The 24,755-nt window shown below is 54.5% G+C and overlaps 1 protein-coding gene across 6 annotated transcripts in view; it reads right to left on the bottom strand.

Moving 5' to 3' along the window:
- Window positions 1-1,024: 1,024 nt before the first annotated feature.
- The window catches only part of MLLT1 (MLLT1 super elongation complex subunit), a 67,265-nt gene continuing 43,534 nt past the window's right edge, over window positions 1,025-24,755 (bottom strand). For 3 of the 6 annotated variants that reach the window (XM_036459543.2, XM_036459540.2, XM_036459544.2), the window contains 9 exons: window positions 21,296-21,439; window positions 17,716-17,841; window positions 13,439-13,993; window positions 8,960-9,047; window positions 7,100-7,208; window positions 4,603-4,702; window positions 4,242-4,313; window positions 3,976-4,047; window positions 1,025-3,773 (listed from right to left, as the gene is read on the bottom strand). In XM_036459543.2, coding sequence (XP_036315436.1) covers window positions 3,645-3,773; window positions 3,976-4,047; window positions 4,242-4,313; window positions 4,603-4,702; window positions 7,100-7,208; window positions 8,960-9,047; window positions 13,439-13,993; window positions 17,716-17,841; window positions 21,296-21,439 — 1,395 coding nt within the window. In that variant the 3' untranslated portion in view covers window positions 1,025-3,644. Of the gene's footprint in view, window positions 3,778-3,936; window positions 4,048-4,241; window positions 4,314-4,602; window positions 4,703-7,099; window positions 7,209-8,959; window positions 9,048-13,438; window positions 13,994-17,715; window positions 17,842-21,295; window positions 21,440-24,755 lie in introns of all 6 variants that reach the window. The other 3 variants (XM_045589156.1, XM_045589158.1, XM_045589157.1) reach the window with 3 other exon arrangements.

Below are 24,755 nucleotides of genomic sequence, written 5' to 3' on the forward strand. Positions count from 1 at the left end.
GCTTCCAGACCCCATTGAGCAGCGGGTGAAGTAATCCCAACGTCCACTACGTCGTGCTGGTGGGCCAGGATGCCCTGCTCAGGCGGAAGGCACCTCAGGGCTGCCTGTGAGCCTCGTGGCAGCCTGAGATGGGGCTGTTGTCCTGGGGAAATGGAGGCTGGGAGAAGAGAGGCACCTGGTCACTCAGTGCCAGCATCCGGAGAAGGGGCAAGCCTGCTGCAGGGATGGCAGATGGACCCGAGTCTGAGCACCTGGCCTCTAGGTGGCAAGTCTCTCACAGATGAGCCTGTTTTCTCCTCTGAACCGTGGAGATGGGGCTTCCGGGTCCCCAGAGGCAAGTGAGAGTGACATGGTTGATGAGGCTGAGCCCCGGCCCAGGGAGCTGGGCTTGGGGTTGCTGGTTCAGGAGCTACCTGACCCCTCACCCTTAAACATGCCAGATCAATGCAGGCACAGGAGAGCCTCGGGACACGTGACTAATGTCACTATCACTTCTGCCAGCAGCTCCAGCCCATCCACTAGCTGACATCATTTACGATGAGAACCAGTGACCGTGCCTCCTGTATACCCCAAAAGGGGATCAAGCTGGAAAAACACACCATACACAAACTGGCAGGTGGGCAGCCCAGCATCCAGCCAAAAATTGCCCACATTTTCCCTCTGTCTAGCTTCCTATCACCCACCTATCCACCCACCCACCAACCCTTCCATTTATCTTCTGAAGTCAGGCTTGCTTTTTGAAACCCCAAGCTTGCTGCCAGCATCCAAGGAGAGAACACAACATTGACAGCAAGACCCGAGACCAAGTTCTCTGCCATCTGTCCCTCCTAGATTTCTGGTGGCACCACCTCTATTCCTCCAGGATGCCAACCTGCTCATACTCTGTCCTCCCTCCTGCTGCCCACAGGCTGGGCCCCAGCCCTCTCACCTCTTCCTGGCACTAGAGGGGACAAAGGGCCCATGGTATTTGGTGTCTCTCCCACCCACCAACTCCAAAACAGGAGGAACCAAACAGACTCAGAGGTCTGCTTTCCCATCTGACTTTATTTCACTTTTTTTCTATAAAATTCCTCCATAATTTCACAATTTAACAAAAAAGTTTAAAATCCAGGACAGAAACAATCCTGTAACTTATTACAAACACAATTCTCCTTATTCCTTTTATCCAGGAGTTGGTCTCAGGCTGATAAGTGTCCTAGTTCCTAGTGAGACACAATCTTTGTAAAAACCCTTATGGGTAAGAAAGGTATTCGATACCTTTTGCTTTCAGGAGTTGGTTTACATTTTGTTCAGGAGATAGCAAAACACAGAGCTTTGCACTGGGGTAGGGGGCTTAACACTAAACACGTGGCAATCACAAAGTGCCTGCCCCTTCCTATGGAAGCGTCCCAGAGCCCGTGGGCCCAGCTGCCAGGCAGCTGGGGGGCGAGTAGGGGAGCAGCTGGGGATGCTGCGGTCAGGGCCCTGGCTGCCTGGATGTCTATTAGGTGGTCATGGGCCAGCACTGGGCCCAGCGCAGCTCCAGAGGACAGCACTGGAGGCCTTCTGGCCAGAGGAGGTAACTGAGAAATGGATCGGTGCTTCCGAAGGCCCTGGAAACAGCTGAAAGGGCCAGATGCTGCTGATACTGAGGGTGAACCAGAGAGCCTTTCTCCAGCTGCCTCTGGTGAACCAGGCTCCAAACAGAGGGCTGCCTTGGCAGCCGTGTGAAGCCTGCAGCCCTTTCCAGCAGGTCCTCAGAGAAAGACTAGTGCCCTTGAGCTGAGGCTCCTGCCTGTGACCCCTGCAGCCTCTGTGCAGAGGGCCAGAGAGCTGCTGCCTTTTGAGCAGCCCGTATCAGCCAGTTCCTTCCGTCCAATACCTTGAAGAGTTTCCAGAGGAGAATGGCGCCCATTTTGGAGTATTGCTGGCCTGGCAGGAGAAGGGGATAGTGACAGCACGGAGCCTGCCACGCAGGCCTGACCTCTTCTCAATACCTCAAGGCAGTGGGGTCAGGAGAGAATCTGAGTGAATGGCGAGGAGTCACGACGGTTTCCTGTAAAGTTCTCGGGATTTTTTCCCCGAGAGTTCTGGGGATCTCACCAGGAAGGCTGGAATTCATGGAGCCTTGGAGTGGGGATCACCAGGGAGTGTTCAAGGTCTGCCTGACAGACGGAATCAGAGCACAGACATGAGAATCAGGGGTCACAGAGGAGCATGGTGCTCCCCACATCAGAACCGAGAAACTGGGGAGAGGGGCTGACAGTCAGTTAGAGAGAAGGTGATCCCATCTCTGGACCCCCCGTACTTTTCCTCACATGTTATTTAGGGCAAAAGTTGGGGGGAACTGGAGGACCCTTGAGTCAAGGTCTGGGAGGACAGAGGCTGAGCAAACGGGCTATCAGGAGCCCCACCCAAGGTGGCTGACTCCGTAAGGGCATTCTGACCCTGGAAGGTGGGTCAGATGGAGGAGGAACCAGCCTGGACCGTAGAGAATCTCAGGCATTCGAGGAATTGAGTCTCGGGGCTCTGGACAAGTGTGAACGGCAAGTGTCGGAGGGCTAAGCCCAAACCGAGAGAGAGACAGGTGTGCCCAGGAGGGCCTGCTACCAGCGGGGCCCAGGCATGAGGAGCTGGCTCTGCGTTCTCACGCTCCTAGAAAATACTCCACAAACTATCACGTCTTATTTGGCAAAAGCTCATTTTTTCAAAGTTTGAAGACTCGATCAACAGAGAGGAGGAAGAGGATCCTATGGAAGAAAGGAGAGGAGAGGCCGAGGCTGGGCACCGTTACCAGTGGTGGCCTGCAGCTGCCTGCAGCCGGGAGGTCTGCTCCTGGAGACAGCTGTCAGTCTGACCAGGTGCCTGAGGGCCTACTGTCCATCGTAGTGTTCACAGGCCCCAGGCTGTGCCTTTTGAGTCCCAGGAGGAGGACGAGGAGCCCTGGTACCACTGAGGGGGATCCTCCCTGCGCTTGGAGAAGGCCAGTGGGCACTCCGGCTCGGCCTCTAGTCCAATGACAAGACCAGTGGAGACATCTTAACCTACAAGTCCCACCTCACCCCCCACCCCCCACGTGCACTGCTGCCACAGAAATGCACACCCAGAACCGCTCTGGTACCTACAGTGCATACATACATATATAATAGAGACAACTATACAGCATGGAGTCCCAGCACAGTGAGAGCCAAGAGGGGCTGCACCGGCTCACATGGAGGACGAGCCGAGGCCTGGCTTGGAGCAGCTGGACCCTCTGAGGTCCTGGGGTGCGGTGTGTCTGAACCGTTTGGAGGTCTGGCCAGTGACACCAGGCCCCACATCCCACCATGGAGCAAGGCTCCCACCGCCGGGCACATTTCTTCCCTTATACAGGAATGAGCCCCCGTGCTGCCTTCAACACAAGGGGAACCCAGGTGACGGCCCCTGAATATCAGGGAGCAGCAGCAGTGCCCGCCTGGCCCCCTCAGGCCCAGGGCTCCCGGTGAGCTGGTGGGGAGGGCAGGCCGGGAGCCAACGAGGAAAGTGCAGCTGGCCGTGAGGGCCGAGGACAGGGCGGTCACTAAGGCAGTGCTGCGGGCGAGTGAGTTGAGAGAGAGAAAGGCAGGCGGGGTCCGGATGTGGCCTCCCGGGACCCTGATGACAGGGGCCCGGCACCCGGCCCAGGGTCATGTGGCCACGGCCTCCAGGTAGCTCTGCAGCTTACGCACGGTGGTCTCATCCAGGGAGAAGAGGTCAAAGTCAAAGGTGGTGTTGGTGACATTGAAGTGGCCAGTCTCCTCGATCAGGTTCACGATCTGGAAGGAGGTGGCAAGGTGGCTTCAGGAGATAGGAAGTTGGGCTGGGGTGTCCCCCACCCTCCAGCAGACCCCCAAGGAAGAGAAAGAAGAGGAGAAGGAGGAGGCTCCTTGGGGATGCAGCAAGGGGTTCTAGCAGCCTGCAGGCCTTACAGGCACCCCCGTCCCAGAACTGAGGGCAGGGCGGGCTCCGTCCTAGTACCTGCTGCAGCACGTTGCGCTCCCGCAGGGCCATCAGCCTCCGGTGCAGCTCCACCAGCTCATCCGTGTAGGCCTGGGGGTGGCAGACAGGCACTCAGCAGGAGGCCTCTGCCCTTCCAACTGCCCAGCCTGAGGAAGCCCATCGCAGCTGGGAACCCGGGACGTAGGTGGGTCTGATGCTCCTGGGGCCAGCACCTCGGCACACCTGGGCTGACCCGTTCAATTGTGGAGCCCCGGGGTTACCCCCACCCCACCCGAGCCCCCCACCTTGTCATAGGTGCCCCTCTTGAGGATCTTCTCAGGCTTGCTGCAGGACTCGGGGCTCCTCCGGCCTGACGCCTGCAGGACAAACCCGGGTCTGTGCTCTCAGCTCTTACCCATGCCTCTCCCCAGCCCCCCAAAGGCTCTCCCACCTCCCCAGGCCCACCTGCCCCCCTTCCTCAGGCCTCCGTCTCTAAGGGAAGCCCATCCTGGGGAGCAGACACACCTCGGACCTGGGGGTGAGCAAAGCCGCTCTCTGCGGGGACCTGTGGACAATCCAGGCCAAGGAACAATAATGGCGGCCCGGCCCTCAGCCCTGCCTCTAGAACGTGATGGCGACCTGCCCACCAGTGCCCTCCGGACTCACCTTGCTGTTGGGTGGAGGTGGCTTCTTGGGGGCAGGGGGCTCTCGACTGGGGAGGCAGGAGTCGGCACTGTTGTCACTGTCGCTGTCGCTGAAGCTCAACCTGAACAAGGAACACGATGCTCTGTCAGGCCTCCACCACCTGCTGCTGCAGGCCCTGTGCCTGACCCAGACTCACCTGACCATGGGACACCCCTCCCTGTGGGCGAAGAGTGTGGCCCCTAAACCTCACTTGGCTCTAGGCAGCCACTACAGACTTAAAGAATGTGCTGATGCCACCTTCAAAGGGCAAAGAACCCAGAGCCACAGGTGTGCAAGCTAAGAGGCACGTCCCATGATGCAGGTGTCCCAGGGCCAGCACACCAGACGGACACCCTGCACTGGAAGGATGGGGCATGGTGCTGGGTTCTCCTCCTGCGGCCAGGGGCAGCCTGCTTGTGCGCTGAGGGGAACGCAGTTTCCACCTTCGCCTGAGCACTTTGGATGCCAGCCTTCCTCAGTGACATTGAGGTGCTCCAACCTGGGTGCGGCTCTGAACACAATGTGTCTGGCGGTGGTTCAATTCCAAAACTCCCGGGAGGCAGGGCCCTGGGCGAGTCCTCAGCCTCCACCTCCATCTCCTCACCCATAAAATGAGGTCCCGGCAGTAGTGCACAGGGGAGGAGTAGACGCACAGCAACAAATGGTCACTACTGCCTTAGGAGGCAAGGGTGTGGCTACTCCAAGTTCAAACGCCCAGGCTAGCTAGAACTGAAAAGCCCTCTCTTTAGAGTCACAATTCTCTCTCACGGTTTCAGTCTAGATAGCACAGGTTGGTCCAGTCCTTCCAGCTTTTTCTAGAATTTCTCACAGCACAGTGAGGGGCTGAAGAGGGAGCAAATTCCTCTGCAGCCCCATCCCCAGCTGGGAATGGCCTGCTCCTCTGAGGACCTCCCTGGGGAGAGGCTCCCACTGGGATCCCAGTCCTTCACAGACACTGTGGGCTTGATCCAGCATGGAGGACATGGACAACTGCTCCTCCACATCTGCAGCACAGGAAGCCCTGCCTGCCCCTTCTCCTATCTAAGACACCTCACTGTGAAAGCAGTGCCAGGAGATGCCAGGAACACAGAGCCTGAGCTTTAGGGGCTCCTGTCTTATTCCCCCCAAGGTCAAGTACATTTCCTCAGGTACACTTCTCCCACTGTAGGCAGCAGGGCCTCAGGGCCCCTGCTCTCCTGAGACCCAGACCTTCCCCCCCCCCGCCCCCAACTTCCCAGCTGAATCACTCCAGTGGGAAGGCAGGTGGTGACTCCTCGATGCCCAGACCTAGGCCTGGCCCCACTGCCCTGCACACCCCACGAGTCCCCGTCTTCCCAGGTCCACCAGGTGGCAGCTGGAAGCCATGAAGACTGCGGGCCTCCCCAGGGAGCAGAATAGGATGAGATGGGACTTGGCCAGCGCCTCTCAACCAGCTGCAGCGCCAATGTAAGATCTGTGCGGCCCCTTCCCTGAAAATAGACGTCCGGCTCCCTTGGTGTCCAGGAAAGCCCCACCCAGGCCTTCCACGTCTGCCCCTGCAAAAGGACGCCCAGGTGCCTCCACACAGTTGGTCCCTGCACCACTGCACCTGGTGTCCAGCAGGAGGACTCCACACCGAATGTTGCCAGCACCAAAGAGGCAGGAGCTGTGGCTGTTAATCCTGTCCTGGGACACTGGCAGTCTCCATGGGCCCCTCCCCAGCTAAATCGTCACAAAGCCCTCCACAGCCACGCTCTCAGGTGGTGGGTTAATCAGCTCTACTGACACGGACTGCCTGCAATCACCTGTTAGGCGGCCCTGTGCCTGGTGGGTGTAGACTGGGTGACTGGCCTGGCTTACTGAGTTGCTGAGTCCTGGAGCAGGTGTTGAATCTGGGCCCGACCGGGCTGCTGACCCCTGAGTCTGCCCTTTCCTTGGGCCTGAGATCAAGGTTGGCATTTGCTCTGCACAAGAGGCCGAGAATGCACAGCCATCCTCAAAGTGCATACTCTAAGGGTCTGGGGTGTCCACAGGACATTTCTGAGTTTGTCCTATGCCACACAAGTAGGGAAGAGGGAAAAGATCTCGAGACCTGAGAACAAAGAAACCAGCCCATCCCCTACCCCACCCCCACCCCCACCCCCACCGCCGCCGCCGCCTCAGATCAGGACTGGCCCTAGGGCTGCTGGGTACAGCCTTTCCTCACTTCTCAGATGGTGCCTGGACTTTTCTCTCCCTCAACATCCCAACCCTTCCCGCCAGGCAGCCCACACCTTCTATGACAGGAGGAAGGAAGCCACCTAAGACCCCTCCACTTCAGATACCCAAGGAGAGACTGTGAGACCCCTAGGCAGAGCATTGCCCAGTAGGCTCTGATGCTTCCTTTGCTTGCACCCCAGAAATACTTCTGTCCTAGCAACACCTCCTCAAGGCCCCATAAGCCCAGCAGAGCTGCCAGAGTCCCCCACCTTCCCCCCTAACCCCCCACTGGCCCAGGCACCTGGAATCTCTCCCTGCATTTGTCTTGCCGGCAGCCTCCTCGCCCGATGAAGAGTCATCCTCGTCAGACTCCTCAGATTGCAGGTCCTCCACCATGGAGCGCAGGGGTCCTGGGGAGGGTGGCAAGGAAGGGAGGAGGGATAAAGAAGGAGGGGTTTAGGGCTCTGTCTGGGTCCTTGCAGAGTCCCCTCCACTTCCAGGGCCACATGAGCTTCTTGACACCACAATCCCCAAAATGCACCCACACAAACCCACTTAGAAGTCCCTCTGACCATGTGGGGCCTGCCACTCATCTCCAAGGACTGTCCTCAAGGCTACCCTCTACCTAAAGGACCCTCTGGCTTCCCCATACCCTACCTTCCTGGCCCTGCTCGGAGGCCTCTGGCCCCTGGCCTGAGACAGAATCACAAGGCCTGTCCATTGCCAAAGCCAAAGGAGCAGCCCTCCTCTGCTCCCAGCACCAGGATCAGAGCCTCTGCCTGGAGCCAGGAGCAGCCAGCCTTGGCGGGAGGACAAGGCGGCCAGAGCCTGAGGCCACAGGATGCCCCACAAGACTGTGCCCCTACACAGGCCTGCCCAGTGCCTCAGCAACCCCTCCGCTGTTCCCAGCCCACTGTCCTCCCCTTTCTCCAGAGGCACTCGGTTCCAGTCCCCTACAGAGGAATCTTTGGTTTATATTCCTGTTACCAAGGCAACAGTGGGACACAAAGCCCTTAATTACCTTGGTCACATGATGCCACTTCAGCAGGTTCCCCCTCCCTTCTCCAAAGATAACCCTTGGAGAGTGTGCACTTCCAGCACCCCATCCCCCAGACCCCTCAGCAATTGCACATCTACATTCCAGGTCAGAAATACCCCCCTCTCTCCCAATACACTCTTCTCCTCAGCTTTCTGCAACCCAAGAAAAAGGATTCCAGGCTGTGTGGGGAGGAGACCATCAGCCCAATCCACCAGAAGAAGTGCTTCCGGTTTGCGGGCGAGTAGCAGGGTTCTCAGGGCTGGTGGATTCCATGCCCTCCTCACACACCTGTGTCCTGCAGGCTGGGAGTGGCCAGGCACCTGAGGAAGGCCCTCCCTGATCTGAACAGCCAAGTGGGCTTTATGCTCTCTTCCCCCACAACAGCCTCCCCATTCCCAGGGGTCCTGCAGGGAAAAGGCAGAAATGCAGACCGAGTGCCAGCCAGACCCACTGTAGGAGCAAAGCATTCCTGCCCTCATCCAGGAGCTGTCCTATAATGGGACAGGGTGCGAGGGCTAGCAAAGGAGCTGATGCCGGCCTCCCTCTGGGAGGAGCTGGTGAGGAGCGTGTCTGGCTATGGATAGGGCCCAAATCAGAAAGGGGCCCATAAGCACCTCATCGCACATCTCCAAGCCCTCATCATACAGTGTGTCGTGAGGCCTCGGGAAGGTCACAGAACAAGTAATATTTCCTACACCTGGCTGGCAGTCAGGTGAACTGTTTCAGCTTTTCTTTTTAATACACTCCCTGAGGTTCTACAACTTATAAATGTGGATATCTGGGAGCCTAGTCTGGGTAAGCAGTAGTACTAGAACACTGAAGAAATGCCAGTGTTCTGCTCAGACCTGCGGCTCTTGCCATGCCTCCATCCCTCATTTCCCTCCCTCCAGCCTCCCCCATCATCTCCACCTCCCCCCTCACTCTAGGCCTCCTCATCACCCGTTCCCTTGGGGTAAGGTACCAATGGGTTTTTCTGGCAGCGGCAGCAGCTGAAGCTCAGGCATGGAGTGAGTCCCCCTGTGGTAGGATAACAAACCTAGAACCCCACCAGCCAGGTGGAGTCAGAGCTGCTCCCACAGCAGGAAGCCACAGAAACATCCTCTTTCTTTTGTCATCACCCACCTTGACTGTGGTTCTGAGATGGCTCAAAATCCGAATCTGAACTGGAGTCGGAGCTGGAGCTGGAGTTGGATGGGCTCGACTGGGCGGACTTCATCCCAAAACGGGGGTCAGTGGGGAAAGAAAAGAATAATCTTTCAGTCCAAGGAAAAGGAGTGGACAAGAAATGCGCCCTGGCAGCAGTGACACCCAGCTGAGTCTTCCCCCAGATACACACTCAAAAGGTGACAAAGGTGCCAGGCTCAAGGCATGCAGGAGGACCCCTGCATACACTCCTGAGAACATGGCTTCCTGGGGTCCGTAGGCATCCAGCCCCAGGTTTGCATTTCAAATGCAATGGCCCATCTTTTCTCACTGAGGATCTTTAAACTTCTAGTAGTTTCAGGAGAAGCTTTCATCAAGTCACTGGTTTCCCCATGCACCTCAGCAGGAGAACAGGGAACCATGCTGTCCATGAAAGGGGGGTGGCGGGGCACATCTGTTTGTGGGCCCTGCCTTCCTCCTATGAGATCAAGAGCTGGCGATTGGCGCTGTAGTGCCACAGGGAACAGAGGAAAGATCTGGAACAGGAAAAGTGAGTGCAGAGACCAAGCTTCTCATTCTGCCCCTTGTGTCCCAAGGCTGAGTGATGACAAAAAGCTATCTCTGTCCCCCTGCCACAAGCTGCCATCACCCACCAGGTGACCTGAGGTAATGATGAATGTGCCAGGTGACAAGCAGTTGAGGACAGGGTGGACTCAACCAGGTCACACCCCCCTCTTCTTCCTGCAACCTTCCACCCTGACTCAGCCATTAGGGGGCAGTAAAAAAACAAAATAAGGCCACCAGGCCCTAAGATACATGGGGTAAGATGACTGGGGGTTGCACCTTCCTGGGTGTAAAGGAACTGGTCACTTCAGACCCCTGAAGGGAAGGGGCCTCTGGCCTTGCTGTATGGAGCACTAAGCTAGAACAGGGGCCTAGGTTTCTGCCAACAGGCAGTTCTGAAGGTGCACGTAACAGAGCAAGCCATAGGTCTATGGCACAGACTCTGAAGGGCAAAAGGGCAAAGTTCACAGCTCCAAGAGTCTAGCCTGGCCCGGAGCACCCCACATATGTGGGAGACTGCCTCACCCCCAGCAAGCCTGTCCTCGGGCTGGGGGTTGTCTAGCCCTCTTGCTTTGGGGAGGACCATTGGAGGAATGGAATACCTTTGAGTGCTGGGACCAGCCACCTCTGGGCACCTCCCCATTTCAAGAGAAGGGACAGGAAACAGGCAGACAAACCTAACAGTGTTTGCTTAGTCCTGGCATGTGCCATGTGAGAGGAGGCCCTAGGAAAGGAGTCCTGGACCCCTAAGGGATCAGGAAAGTCCCTCCTGACGGTCTGGGGGTTGAGGGCAGCTCCCAGGCTATAGAGGAGACCTAGGAAGGCACAAGTCTTTGCTCACTCAATAGACCCGGAGAGTAATCAGGCCACCTAGAGACAAAACACTGTCACCCGAAGACTTAAGGGGCCTCTTCTTTATACTTTACCTCAGCACCTGCTCCATGCATCTGCTGATTACCACCCCCCTCCACTAACACTCCTTCACATGGAGAATCCTGGATTACCATCAACCACTGCCCACTGTGACAGACCATGTGACAACCCCAAACCTCAGCAATGGGCCTGGGCACAAGTGGTCCTCTAGCATTCAGATCCCTGAGTTTTATTCTGGGTCAGGGGTCCTGGTTCTGACCCTGGCTTTGTCACCAACTGGCCAAGGCAGCCCTGGCTTTAAAGCCTCAGTTCCCCCATCTGTAAAAGCTGCCTCGCAGCCCAGCCAAAGTGGTTCAGTGAGTAAGCATGAACCTATGAACCAGGAGGTCACGGTTTGATTCCTGGTCGGGGCACATGACTGGGTTGTGTGTTCGATCCCTATTGTGGGGCATGCAGGAGGCAGCCGATTAATGATTTTCTCATCATTGATGTTTCTATCTCTTCCTCTCCCTTCCCCTCTGAAATCATTAAAAAAAAAAAAAAATTATTTTCTTTAAAAGCTGCCTTGCGGCCCCAGCTAAGTATTGTGCCAGCTGGCATGCAGGCCAATGCCCATTGTACCTCTGCCATCCAGGGCAGAGAATTTGGACCGACCCCTTGGGCTGAGGGCATGAGCAACAGGGTGCATAAGGTTGACAAAAACAGCTGGGCCAGGTAAGGAGCTGGACCAAGTGTGTAGGTTCAGGGCAGCAGGCTGGGAAAGCAGGTGCCATGACAGGTGGCTCCAGGACCTGTGTGGGGTGGAGGGTGGCGAGCAAGTCAGCCAACCTCAGATTCTTGCCCCTTTTCCTTCCACACAAATCCAAGGGAGAGAAATTATTTCGGCCCAAAGTGCCTGGAGGTGTGCGCTTGAAAGTCCACAAAGGGTCATGAGCACTGCTGGTGAGTGTCGCTGCTCAGCCACATGTCATGTCCAGCAGGGGACAGAGGGGCCGGTGGGCTCCCAGCACTCCTGGCCCCTTGAAAGGACCCTGCGGGCCAATGAGACCACAGAGAAGCAGCTGGAAGAGCTGGGGGCATGGCCCAGAGACTCAGACAAGGAGCACCTGGATCCCCTCTCGACTAAGCAGGAGGAGGCAACTCAGGTTCCCTGCAATGCCAGAGCTCTCCAGTGGTGGTGCCCCACCTGCCTCCGAGTGGGTAGCCTGAGATGGTGGAGAGAGGCTGGGAGGCCTGGCTATGGAAGGCTGTCTCGCTCCTCCACCATAGATATCTGTGTCTCGCCAAGATCCTAGGGTTGGGAAATGTCACTGAGTCACTGTCCCACAGCCCTAGGGAGCCATGGGCACCCTGTTGGTGCCCTGCATGGACCTTGAGTGGCTAAGGCTTGTCGTTCAGAAGTCTCTCAGGGCTGGGATACACTGCTCCAGCCAGGAGAAACCCCCCAGGCTTCCACAAAACTACAGCCTCGGGTCTGAAGTATCCATGGCCATAGATACCAAACATTCAGCCCGCTCTCAGCAATAGTGCTGGGGGAGGGGGAGCAAGGGGAAATGGGGGGAGAGAGGTTTCCCACACAGTGTCCCAATGATCACAGCCAGGCATCAGCATGGACATGTGGGACATCAGGGGTGCCCTCCGTCTCTTACCCAATGAAAATAGACCAGCCTTGGGTACAAAAAGGTCTCACCTGGAAGCATCTAGGATGGAAAAGAGGGAAAGGCACCTGCCCAGAGCTCCAGATGCTGAGCAGACAGACGACAGATGATAGACCAGGGTGCTGCTGAGCACCCAAAGAATGTGTAGCAGCTCAGCAGGATTCTGAAATGGCCCTCAATGGCCAGGAGGCTTCTAAATAAGAGATGTTCCAAGTCCTGCCACCTTAGGTTCACTGTCTCCTGGCTGTGAGGAGCGCCAGGTGTGTAGAATGATCTGCCCCATGTATGTCCCTAAGCCAGTGGGTGCAGTTAACCATGAACCAAATTGTCACCCCTAATGCTGTTGCCTCCCATGGGGTACCCCTGGAAGCCACATGCTCATGACATGGTGTTGCTCTCACAAAACAGCAACTCTAGCTTCATCTCCGGAGCCACTTTCAAAGCCCCAGTGAGACCCCAGGAGCAATGCTGCAGGCAGACTTCAGCCTCTGGGAGTGACGGAGATCTGGAAACAGCACAGGTCACCGAGCATGGGGGCGGTTCCTCAGATAAGGGGGTCACTCCTCATTTATCCACCCATTCATCCATCACCCAGACACCTGTTCTCTGACCACCAGATGCCAAACAGTCTCAGAGATGATATTACCACCCAAGGCCCCAGTAAGGTCTGGCCACACAGTCAGCAGGTGGCTATGTGCTCCTCTGGGACTCAAGGGGTCTCTCACAGCGGATCTTCAGAGAACCACTTGGAAACACTGTTGCAGGAGCCCAGAGCCTCTCACGGAGAGAGGGGTGCTGGCCCGTGCTTAGAAAACACATCTTCCCTTCCTGATTCGAGATCCCTGTGTCTATGCTGCTTGAGCAGAAGCGGACGGGTGGTAGGGGTGGTGGGCTCTCAGGCTCCACTGGCCATCTGGGAATGGAGCCAACATTAAACTTCTAGGCCAACCATGTGGTGGCTGGGGAAGGGACAACAGTAAGACACAATCACCCACCCTGATCCCCAAGTGGCCACCAAGACCCTGGGCCATGCAAGGGGCTCCCAAGGTAAAGAGCTCAGAACCCAGGTATCAGACCATCATGTTCTACCAGAGCTATCCTTCCTAAGCACCATTTCCACAGAGTCCTCACAGTCAGGCTTTATCATCCTTGACAGAAGGGGAAACTGAGGCATAGCGAGGTGATCAGGTATGCCCAAAGCTACAAGGAGCAAGTGGGAGCTCTGGGCCTGAGATCCCAATCTCCTCGTCTAACGTGTGGGCTAACAAGGATTTCGATGGCAAAGAGCCAGAAAAGCTGATAAGGACAGGGGATTCAAAGAGCCAGAGAAGACAGGTGTTGATGGGAGAAGGGGGCTTCTCACCTCTGTCTTGAAGGAAGCCTCGTCCTCCGAGTTGGACTCCTCCACCTCTGGGGGCTTTTTGATCTCCCGGGGCTCATTCTCAGCCTTGATCTTCTCCACTTTGGTGCTACCCTTGTCCTTGGCCGACTTTTTGTCTGAGAAGGAGGAAGATGAGGTGCGGGGCGAAGTGCTAGGGGCGCTCCTGGACCCCTTGGAGCTGCTCTTCTTCTGCTTTTTGGCACTGGGCTTGGGTGAGTCAGTGGTAGCTGGCCGCTTGCTGGAAGACTTGGACGGTGGTGGTGGTGGGGGACCACCCTTGGGGGACAGGCTCTCCAGTTTGGTCTCCTTCAGGGCCATCTTGGGCTCCTTAAATGCAGCCTTGGGTGGCGGGGCCTTCTCCTCCTTGGGTGGCCGGCCCTCAACCAGCTTCCGTGAGGCGTCCTTGGCACTCCGGGACTGCTCACGCTCTGGCTCCTTGGAGGGGCCTTTGCTCTCCGAGTCTTTGCGGGGCCGCTCCCGGTGCTCCTTGGCTGTCTTATGGGCCTTGCAGGCCTTGCCGCCCTCCCTGCTGGCGTCCTAAAATATCAGGCGGGAATGGAGAAAGACACAGTCAAACGGCATCTCAGGTCGCCCTGCTCCACTTTCCCTACCACCCTTACAAAGTATAATCCACCTGGATTCAGACTCAGCAAGAGAAAATCTTCCAAACAGCAAAAAAGTAAGGCAGCAGGTAAGAATTTTAAATGGAGCTTTCCCTTTAAACTACTAGGATGTGTCAGCAGGTCCCAGGCGACTACAGGCTAAGACTCCCCTCTGAATTGAACTGACTTTCCCTGAGGGATTCAAGAACAGCATAGTGAGTCAGGCAGAGAAAGACAGATACACAGACCCCCTCCAGCTCAGACACCTTGCAGCCCACACTGGGGGCATTAGCAGACAGGCCCCTTTCTGTCCCCACCACTAAGCCTGTATGCCTCCTGCCTGGTCACCCCAAACCAGCGTGACTTGCCAGGCAGAATGGTTCTTTGATCCACAGTCAGCACTCACTGAGTGTCTGCTGGATTCTGGGTGTTGTGCAGGACCAACAACTCCTGACTTAGAATTGAAGCCACCTGGACGGCTTTTCTATAACATGTACATTTCCAGGGAAATTCAGAGGGTTCAAGGTGGACCAGCCAGGTCATGGAACTCTGGCTAGGAACAGAGGCAGAAAGCAGCCCTGCTCCAGGCTGCTGGGAAAGCTGGGCCGGGGGACACCAACCCTGTGCGCTTCATTGTTCACTTCCTCTGAACAAGGGTAAGACCACCTATCTCACCATGATGGTGCAGGGGCCTGGCTGACAGAAAGCACTCAGTCATGGGGGCTGCAGCCACCCCACACACAACTTCTACCCTTTGGTAGAAGTCTTGTCTGACACCTTGTTTGCTTCCTCCCTATCAAACCCCTTCAACATCCTGCATGTCCAGGGTTGCTGGACAGGTGCCCACCTGCCAAGGGCTCTGCCCCCAACGCAGTCAGGCAGGTGCACAGCTGGGCTCAGCAGCTCTCCAGACCAAAGCTCGCCAGGAAACCAACAGCAACCAGACTCCAGGGTGGCATGCACCACCCGAGGCAGCCACACTTTACCAGCTCACTCTACGTGCCAAGAGGATGGGTGAGCCAGCTAAATGCCCAGAAGCAGGGCCTCTACTTCTTGCTCCCCAACACCACCTGACAGACTCTAACAATAAAGAGCTACAAGGACAGGCGGTACAGCCTTGACCACCTCAGATCTACTTGTTCACTGTCTTCTTGAAAATCCATAACCCACATCAGCGTCAAAGGTTCAGGGACAGCCTTGTGTGGAACATAGGCTCCTACTGCCTCCCTGGAAAAACATCAGGCCCTGTGCCCTGGACCTGGCTCTTCCATCTCCAGGGCAGTGGGAAGGGATACTCATAACACAAGCCCCAGCTGACCATCTAAAGGGGCTGGTTGTGGAATGGGGTCAGTCCCTGGGGACCCCCCTCTCCAACAATCTCTCCCCTGAAGAGGGAGGCAAGAAGCAGACCTTAATGTGATTCCAGCCTCTTCTTGAAATATCTATACACACCCCAGGCTGTAGGAGTTGGCTCCAGCCCAAAGAGGTGGGGCAAAAGCACACCCAATAAACATATTTTTCAAAGGCCTCAGCACAGTTCCCACCATATCCCCCAGACCTGGGGTCAGACAAGCCTCCACTGCTGTCCAGGGTCTGCCCAGCAAGTAGGACCTTCTGAGCAGTGGCTCTTTACCTGGAGGCCTGTATAGGTGCTGGAGAGCAGGGTCCCTGAAACCACACACTGAGTTCTGAGAGTAATGTGATCATTCACAGTCATATTCTCAAAGCCACCAGTGAAGCAAATATAGCTAAGAACCAAGTTTTAGAGAAAGGTCATCCAGGCCAACTGGCTGATGTCAGACAGGGAGAAGCTACAGGTATGAAAGTCCAGGGGTGCTATGAGGTGGGGACTAAAAGGACTACCATCCTCGAAATATGAGCCTTTAAGAGCCCCATCTCTCTCCCAGGGGGCTCCAATTCCTGCCTTCCATGCTACTCTCTGAGGAGACATGAGGTGGGGACACACCACCAGTGATCAATCCACCTAGGACTCCAAAAGCCAGACTCTCCAGCGGCCTCCAAGTTGGAGACCCTGACAAGCAAGGCTCTGCATGATCCAGCCCTTCGCTCCCAGTCCCCTCTGCCTGGAGCATGTGACCTGGCAATCACTCTTTGGGTCCAGGCAGCAGAGAACCAATCTGGGGGTACAGCCAGTACCCAAAGGGAGGTCCTCATCTGGAGGAAGAGGTTAGCACACAGGTTATACCCTCCTAGAAGAGCAGGTGAGGCTAATGGCTCAGAAGGGAGTACAACAGGCGAGGAGGCTTCCAGCAGAGAAGAATCTGCCTTGTGCTGCCTGAGAAACCCACAGAAGAGCCTCCTAAAATACACCACCCTTGTGGCTGAAGAAAGTTCTGGGACACGGAGGGGTCCAGTGAGAAAGGACATGAGTAACTCCAACAGATACAATTCCACTGGTCACCAGAGTGTCCTTACTACCTGCAGGGCATCTCTTCATGGGGTTTTGGTTGACTTACAAACGACACATACAGAAGAAATGACAATTTCTATCCTTCCTAGGTTGCATGGACTTCCAGACAAATGAGTGGCCGAGAGAGAAACTGCCAAGATCTCTAGAAAGAAGTTCTCTTCCATTTGATGTCCATAAGGCTCAGGAAAGATGGGCCAGAAGGTTGGATCGGGACAACTCTTAGACCTGCACTCCATACTTAAGGGCTTAAATCGGACGAGTCTGAGGATTTCAGAGACTCACTGGCCTGGGGAAAGTGCCAGAAAGACCCTGCCTGGGTAATGTCGCTCTCCTCCAGCACTGCTGATGAATAAGGCTGAAATTTGGCCTGAGAGCTCAAGCTGTCCCATGTGGGGTGCCCCAGGCACACAACAGAGGAGTGAAACAAGAAAAATGCCAAGTTGAGAAGTGTATAAACGTGTGGGGTCGGTGGCACAAAGACAAGCAGCTGCCCTGAGAGCCGGATGAAACCTGCCTCCGGGACATGAAGCTGTGTAGCTGGCTGTGGGGGAACGGGACAAACACTCAGTTTCTGTTCCGTTGTGACACCACCAGGAGGGCTCTGGCAGCCACTCTGGGACGATTCAGAGAGTGGTCTCTGGAAGACAGTGTGCCACTCACTGACTGGGCTGAGAGAAGATGATAAAATGTTTCTTCTTAGGGAAAATCAGCTCACTCACCCACATGGTTCTATCTGGCTCTTCCCCCAAGTAAGCTTTCTCTGTGGAGATTTGCCCAAGAAAGAAGCCAAACCTGGAATGGGCCGGGAGAAAGCATCAGCCCTGATGGACAAAGTGTCCTGGCTGCACTCAGGAGACCTGAGAAGGTAGACAGTGGTAGCTGCAGTGAACACTCTGTCCATGGCTCCCAACCATGTGAGGCTAACTTGGGGTTCTGTCGGAGTGGTCCTAAGCCCACTGTCTCTGAGGGAGGGGGGAGAACAGGGCAGGCTCTCTGGCCTCAAGAGGAACAGGGTAAAGAGCTGTGATTACCAGTCTGTTCTATGCACCCCAGGGGGGGCCGCCCCTTCTGACTAAGTGGCAGAGAGCAGCCACAGGGAGCAGAGAGAGCTCCAAGAGAAAGATGCCAAGGGACCGAGTCCAGCTCTGCAGAGGGAGCACCCTGAGCCCAGGACCCTCTGCTGGGCCCCAGTGCTCCCATGTGACTGGGCCTTCCACCTCACTAACCTTGGAGCCGTGGGACGGTTTGGTCTTCTTGGGGTCAGAGAAGGCAGAGAGTGGAATTGTGGGTAACATGGGGTAGTCAGGACTGGGCCTGGACACCGTTTCTGCTCCTTCGGGCATTACCATCACCTAGTGATAAAGAAGAGACAGATGTTATCAATGAGCAAGGAGGCAGGCTGGAAATCCGACGGACAAGAGAAAGTTGGTTTGCGGGAGTGCAGCTAGAGGTGTCCAAGCCTCCTTCTGGGGGAGGGGGCCAGGGAGAGCCTGGGCATCAGTTTCCCAAAAGAGTCCAGGCATTTCCTCTGAAGGTCTGGGTGCTGAGTGCTCAGAGCGAAGCAGGCTCGTGGTGAAGAGCAAAGAGAAGCAGGGTCCAAGGATGGCTGGGTCCAGGTGCAGTAGGCACAGTCTTGGGGAGGAGGGCACTCTGCTAAGAAGACTGGCAGTTTGTGCGAGAAGCACAAGGAGGCAGCTGTGGCCGAAGCGGCCTGCATGCTGCAGGTAAGAAAGACCAGAAGCATGAAGGTGAGAAGCCAGGCAGACACCCACTCTGGAAAGGCATGTGGCAGAGAAAGCAATTTCTGTTGGATGTGTGTATCATGACTTCACTGGGTCCTAATCTCCTGGGGGAGCCTCACTCCTCCACTCTCAGGTGAATAAAGTTGACTGAAACAGGGAGCGAGTAGCAAAGCCAAGGCAAGAGGTAATTGCAAGGGGGCAGGGCCCAGTTCTCTGCAAAAGCCACCTTGCTGGAGCCTGCAGGAGAAGGACATGAGCTCTGCCTTTGTTAACTACTAGGAGGAGGAAGGATCTGGGCTCCTGCCAAGAGGTGCTCCTGGTAACACGTGCTCAGGTCCAGTGAGGCTCCTATGGCGCCTGCTGAAGGAAGAGAAAACCCGAGGGCAAGTTCTCAAAATATAGACACTGGAAGCTCACACTACCACTCAGAAGGAGCCTTCCAGCTGACAACAAAACAGAACAAAAGAATAAAGGTCATGTAAAAAAGAAAGCATTCAGCTTTAATAACCTTGAGCATCTAGGATTCATGACAAGCTCAACCTTTCATTTGAGGAGGCGGATGGAATGCCCAGTCAGGTCACGGGGACACCAAGTTGAAAGGATGGCAGTAGAGCATTTCATGCCACTCCAGCCTCCACCCCTGTCTCTGAGGCAGTGAGGCTCGGGGCCAAGTTGCTCACCAGAGACGTCTCACTTATAACACAGCGCCCAGAACCTGCCTGACCCAGGCCAGCATGGCTAAGGATCACCAGGTCTCGGGAAATAACCATAATCTAAGGCCAGCAAGGACAATGCACAAGGTTAGAGAAGCGGCTGACAGCCTAAACCGGGAGAACAGACAGGTTCCCTCAGAAGTCTGAGTCCATGCCCTTGCACACCGTGCCTTTTCCCTTTGTTTTCATTTCTCTCTTCACAGGAACATCCTATTCTGATGCTATGCCAAGAGAATGTAGTGAAGGCCTTGCATCTTTCTCTCTTTAACAATCTTTTTTTTTTGGGGGGGAAAAGTTAAGTGAATAAATGAATCTACTTCCACCTGCAGGACAGGGCTTCATGAGGATACACCTCACTCATTGGAAATACAGGCACTCACCGCTGATGGAGCAAAGGATGAGATTCGATGCTGAAGTGACAAGCAGGGCTGGCCTCTGACCGTTTAGAAAAGTGGCCAAGCCATTCTGGTCACCGCCGAGGAAGTATCTGAACCTCATATGAGGAATTACAAAACTCATGTGCCCCCCAGTGAGAGGCAATATGGAAAGCAGTTTTCACCAACTTACAGATTGTATGGTCCTTCAGTTCTTCTAGCACGAATGTCAACACAGATAAGCCTGTGGTCATTTGCCACCAGATGGTAAATACCAGCCCCACTGAGAACACTCAGAGCTCCAGACTGGCTAACACAAGGGCCACAACTCAGGTCTCAGGAGCAACTGTCCCATAAAGGTCCCAGGGTGCTCCTAAGACCCGAGAGCACTGTTCCGCTTTCAAACCAAAGCAAGCCCCCAAGGGAAACAAAAAAGGTTCCTAACCAGACAACCAGTTCTCTGGGCAGCCCTCATGACAAGCTCAACCTGAAAAGTGCCCCCAGAGCCCACCACACCACCACCCGAAGGCCTTCCTTTCCCTTCCTCTCTCCTGGGCTGGCCCTTCCCAAACTGCAAGGCGGACCTGCCATCCCAACCTCTCTCCCTCAACGCCTCATGCCTCCTCCCCCCTGCCCCTCCCATTTTATAGGGTTAGGTGATGCATAGTAAGCTACATCTCTTCAGAGCAAAGAAAACCTGATGCAGGGGGGATGGTCCCTCGGTCTTGGGGCTCTAAGAGGCCCATGGAGTGCTGACTGAGTGTCTGTCTCCCTGAGAGGTGCCTTTAGAACCTTTGGGTAACACCTTGGGGAAGTATTTTGGAAATAAGGTAGAGAGGCAGAGCTGAAGAGAATGCTGAACCTGGAAACTCCACACCACTTCCTTGGTTCTTTTAGAACTCACAGGCAAACTTCCGGAGAAATGTCTGTCAACAGATTCCAATGCCTCCCTGTTCTGTTACTAAATTCCATTAGCAATCACATGCTAGGTCCAAATCCCAGACTAATCTTTTGTTAGGGACATGGCAGAAGTTACTCAAATTTTCTTTTCTTTTTTCTTTTTTTAATAAAAGACAACTAAATTAAATGAAGAGAAAAGGACTTCTCCCTAGATCCAAATAAATTCAGCCCACACTCTTTGTATTCACGGGGGAGGTGGGCCTGCCACACACACATACACATTCTCTCATGACTGGACCTGAATCCTTCACTGAAGGCACCACTGGCAGCAAGGCAAACGTTCACTAACAGGTGGCTTTAGGATATCCTATGTCCTCAACCTGCCATCTCCCTCAGCACACATAGTCCAGCCTGCAGCCAAGCGTCTTGCCTCCTCCACAGCCAATCATCCATCAGCACCAAGCACCTCACCCCCATTCTCCAAGAGCTAACACATGCTCCTGGCACTCTGCTATCATACCAAGATGCTGGCCACACAACTCACTAGAGATATAGGTTCAGAGAGCTGACACCTTCATCTGGCCTCACAAGGACAGAACTGTCAGGTGGCATGCATCATCAAGGACCCTGCAGAGAGCCACTGCTATTTCCATAGATGATGGGGCTCTAGCATGGCCTTGCCAATCTGGTTAAAAGCTGGTTCCAGTGCCTCACCACACTGACAGGCTGGTCTCATGCCCATTCCTTCCCCCACCCCCAATTTTATGGAAGAAGATGCTAATTAATCACAGCCAACCATGAAGCTACAGGGATAACTAGCAACTAGTCAATCCCAGCTGACAACATCCCAGCGCTGACTCAGGATACCTGGGTCCTATCCAGTGCTGCCAGGTGCTACCCGTGCAACCTGCCTCTCTGAGTATCAGGTGCCCAGCCATAGGCTGAAGAGACATGCCTGGGAGATCCCAAGGCACCCCCAGCACCAAAGTTCCCAGTTCAGGAAGCAGAGATGGATCCATGACAGAAAAGATACATCCGTTGAGCAGGGGCAGAGCCCACCTGCTCCGGCACACTCACCCCGCCAGCCATCAGGAGCTTGTACCGGAACTCAACAGTGGGGTTGTTGAAGGTGAGCTTCTCACAGCGCAGGTGGTTTACAGGCGGGTTGCCCTCCAGGTTCAGGAACAGGTCATAGGTGAAGCAAACCTTCCTTGGCTCCTCCTTAAATAAAGAAAACAAGGAAGTCTGTTTCAGACAGTGGACGAGAGACAGCTACAGGAAAGAGGTGAACACCTGCTCGCCAGTGCCAGCCCCGTCTTTCTTTTTTCTTTGCTTGGCCTCCACATCTCTCTGTGTGCCTAATTTTCATCTACCCAAAATGAACTAATTTATCTTTGCAGAGGACCCAGCAAAGCAGGCTCCACAACAGAAGCAGAGATCATTAAGAATGATGCTTTTGGCCGAGACCGGTTTGGCTCAATGGATAGAGCGTCGGCTTGGGGACTGAAGGGTCCCGGGTTCGATTCCGGTCAAAGGCATGTACCTTGGTTGTGGGCATATCCCCAGTAGGGGGTGTGCAAGAGGCAGCTGATCGATGACTCTCTCTCATCGATGTTTCTGACTATCTCTCTCCCTTCCTCTCTGTACAAAATCAATAAAATATATTAAAAAAAAAAGAAAAAAAAAGAAGAAAAAAAAAAAGAAAGCGTGACTCTGTATTTGGGCACTGACCACAGTTACACTGTGTTGTTTCTTAAAAAAAAAAAAAAAAAAAGAATGATGCTTTTGGAGGGTTATTGGAAATATTCTTGCTGATGGCTTTTACAACCCCTAAGCACACACACTATCCCTTGAGCCCTCTCAGTACTGGCCAACAAATGGAGAAACCAAGGCTCAAAGACATACAGCTGCTAAGTGACAGTGCTGAGACCTGATCGCAGGCTCTGAGGTCCATGATCCTACCACCCCACTCCTTTCCCAGAAGGAAAATTTTTCTAAAGATAAATAAATTGCCAATAAACACTTAAAAAGCTGTTCAGTGTCAATAATCATTAGGACCCAGCAAATCAAAATCAGACCACTAGGATGGCAATTGTTAAAAATAACCAGAAAATAAATGTTGGTGAGGAAAAACTGGATCCCTGTGCATTGCTTGTGATGATGAAAAATGGTGCCATCACTTTGGAAAACTATCTGGGAAAATGTTAAAATAAAATACATATTATATGACCCATATATCTCTCCTAGATATACTAGTATACCCCTGATAAATGAAAACAAACATCCACACAAAAACTTGACATCTATGCCCATAGCAGCATGATTCACATCAGCCCAAACTGGAAGCAACTCAGTGTCCACCCACTGATGGACGAATGGATAAACACAAAGTGGTCCATTCAGACAGTAAAATATTACTCAGCCATAAAAAGGAGTAAAGCTCTGACACTTGTTACAATGTGGGTGAACCATGAAAACATGATGCTCAGTGAGAGAATCCAGACACTCAAGACCACAGAGATTCCATTTATATGAAACTAGAAACCCAGTGCGCGCCCAGCCCTGCCTTGTACAAGCCACGGGCCCCGCCTCTGCTGTGCCAGCCCCACATGAGCCCCAGCCCACGAGAGGTGCTCCATGCACCTCCTGGCGACCATCCATAGGCTGAAGAGACATGCCTGGGAGATCCCAAGGCACCCCCAACACCAAAGATCCCATTACGGCGTCAGGACCACAGGCTTTTTATGATATAGACTAGGGGCCCGGTGCACAAAATTCATGCACTGGGAGGGGTCTATCAGCCCTGCCTGCCCCCTCTCACATACTGGGAGCCCTCAGGGGATGTCCTACTGATGACTTAGGCCCGCTCCTCATTGGGAGTGGACCTAAGCCGCAGTCTGGCTTCCCTTTGTGGGAGATATCTGGGCTGATCCGGGGAAGGCACCAGCCCCATCACCCCACTGCTGCAGCCACTGCCAATCACCACAGCTGCCTGTGTCTGTTCAATGTGCCCACATACTCATTTACCCTACAAAAACTTAATGGGTACCTGCCATGTGTTCACAGCAGTGCTACTGACATGACACAGACTACAAACTATGTAACATCACATTGTAGAGCAGTTACAGTGGCCAGGTACTTTTCCAAGCACTCATTTTGTATGAATGTTTTACAGCCCAAACAGATGCTCTTACTGTCCCCATTTCACAGATGAAGAAGTTGAAACAGAGGCTGTAATCTGCCCGGTGCCACACGGCTGGTCAGTGTGGAGCCAAGATTCACTATGGGCAGGCGTATTCTCTGGAATCCCTCAGGAGGATTTCCTGCCCACACAAAACAAACAGGTCAAAGCAACAGCTCAAAACAAGAGACCAGGAAGAGTTCTGTATGACTTCCCAGAGATGGGTGGTGCAGGCCAAAGCTGGGGGTAGCATCAGGGCCAGGGAGAGTCCTCCCTGAGGGACCAGCATGTGCCCTGCAGCTGAGGTGTGGCTCAAAGCACACTGAGAAAGACTGACCAGAGCTCCCTCTGGACAAGCCGGAGAAGCCTGAGAACTTCCAGGAGGGTGGCCCCTGGGAAACCATCCTCCAGAGAAAAGTCAAGACACAGCCAGCACCACAGCACCCCGGTGAGGCAGCAGAATACTCAGTGAGGTGTGGCCACATTCAAGGTGGTTTTGTTTGTTTGCTTGTTGTTGTTGTTGTTTTTTAGAGAGAGAGAGAGAGAAACATCAATAAGTTGCCTTCTGCAAGACCTCTACCAAGGGTCAAGCTGGCAACCTGGGCATGTGCCCTGACTGGAATCAAACTGTCAACCCAATGGTGCATGGGATGATGCCCAACCAACTGAGCCACACCAGCCAGTACAACAGGATGGATCTTAATCCAGTATACTGGTGTCCTTATAAAAGGGGGAAATTTGGACACAGGCTCACACAGAGGAAGAACACCGTGTGAAGATAAAGGCAGAAACCAGGGTGACACTTCTATAAGCCAAGAAACTCCAAAGATTGCCAGCAAGTCACCAGAGGGGTCGGCACTCCCAGAGTAACATCCTTAGTCCAGCCAGACCCCTACACATGGCCTACTTTAAGCAAAGGCAGCTGAGGCCTGCCTCAACTGCTTTCAGACCAGGCTGTGAGCAGCCACTCACTCCCCAGGCCTGCATCTCCCTGACCTCAGCAAACTAAGATGCGGAGGAACTTGCTAAACTGGTGCTAGCTATTAAAGCCAATGCGTATGCACCTGACTTCAGTGTGTGGGGAGTCCAGAACATGAGAGTTCACATGGGCCAGGCAAGCCCTGGCATGGGGGCAAATCAAGGCAAAAGGGGCTAGCTGGGAGCTCCCAATGCTTCCCTCTCCACCACCTCAGAACCCCGCTCTATTCCCTGAGGCTGTCTCCAGGGCCCTGCCCGTCGTGCAGCTAGCAGGGCTAACCCTGGAGGATCCTGGGTTTACTACCCAACCCTGGGTGAAAATGGAAGAGTAACCTCAGACTGCTGGCAATCCAGAAGCCTGGCTCCTCAGAATCCCTG

Source organism: Pipistrellus kuhlii, unplaced genomic scaffold, assembly GCF_014108245.1.
Source record: "Pipistrellus kuhlii isolate mPipKuh1 unplaced genomic scaffold, mPipKuh1.p scaffold_m20_p_30, whole genome shotgun sequence".
Classification (NCBI taxonomy): domain Eukaryota; kingdom Metazoa; phylum Chordata; class Mammalia; order Chiroptera; family Vespertilionidae; genus Pipistrellus; species Pipistrellus kuhlii.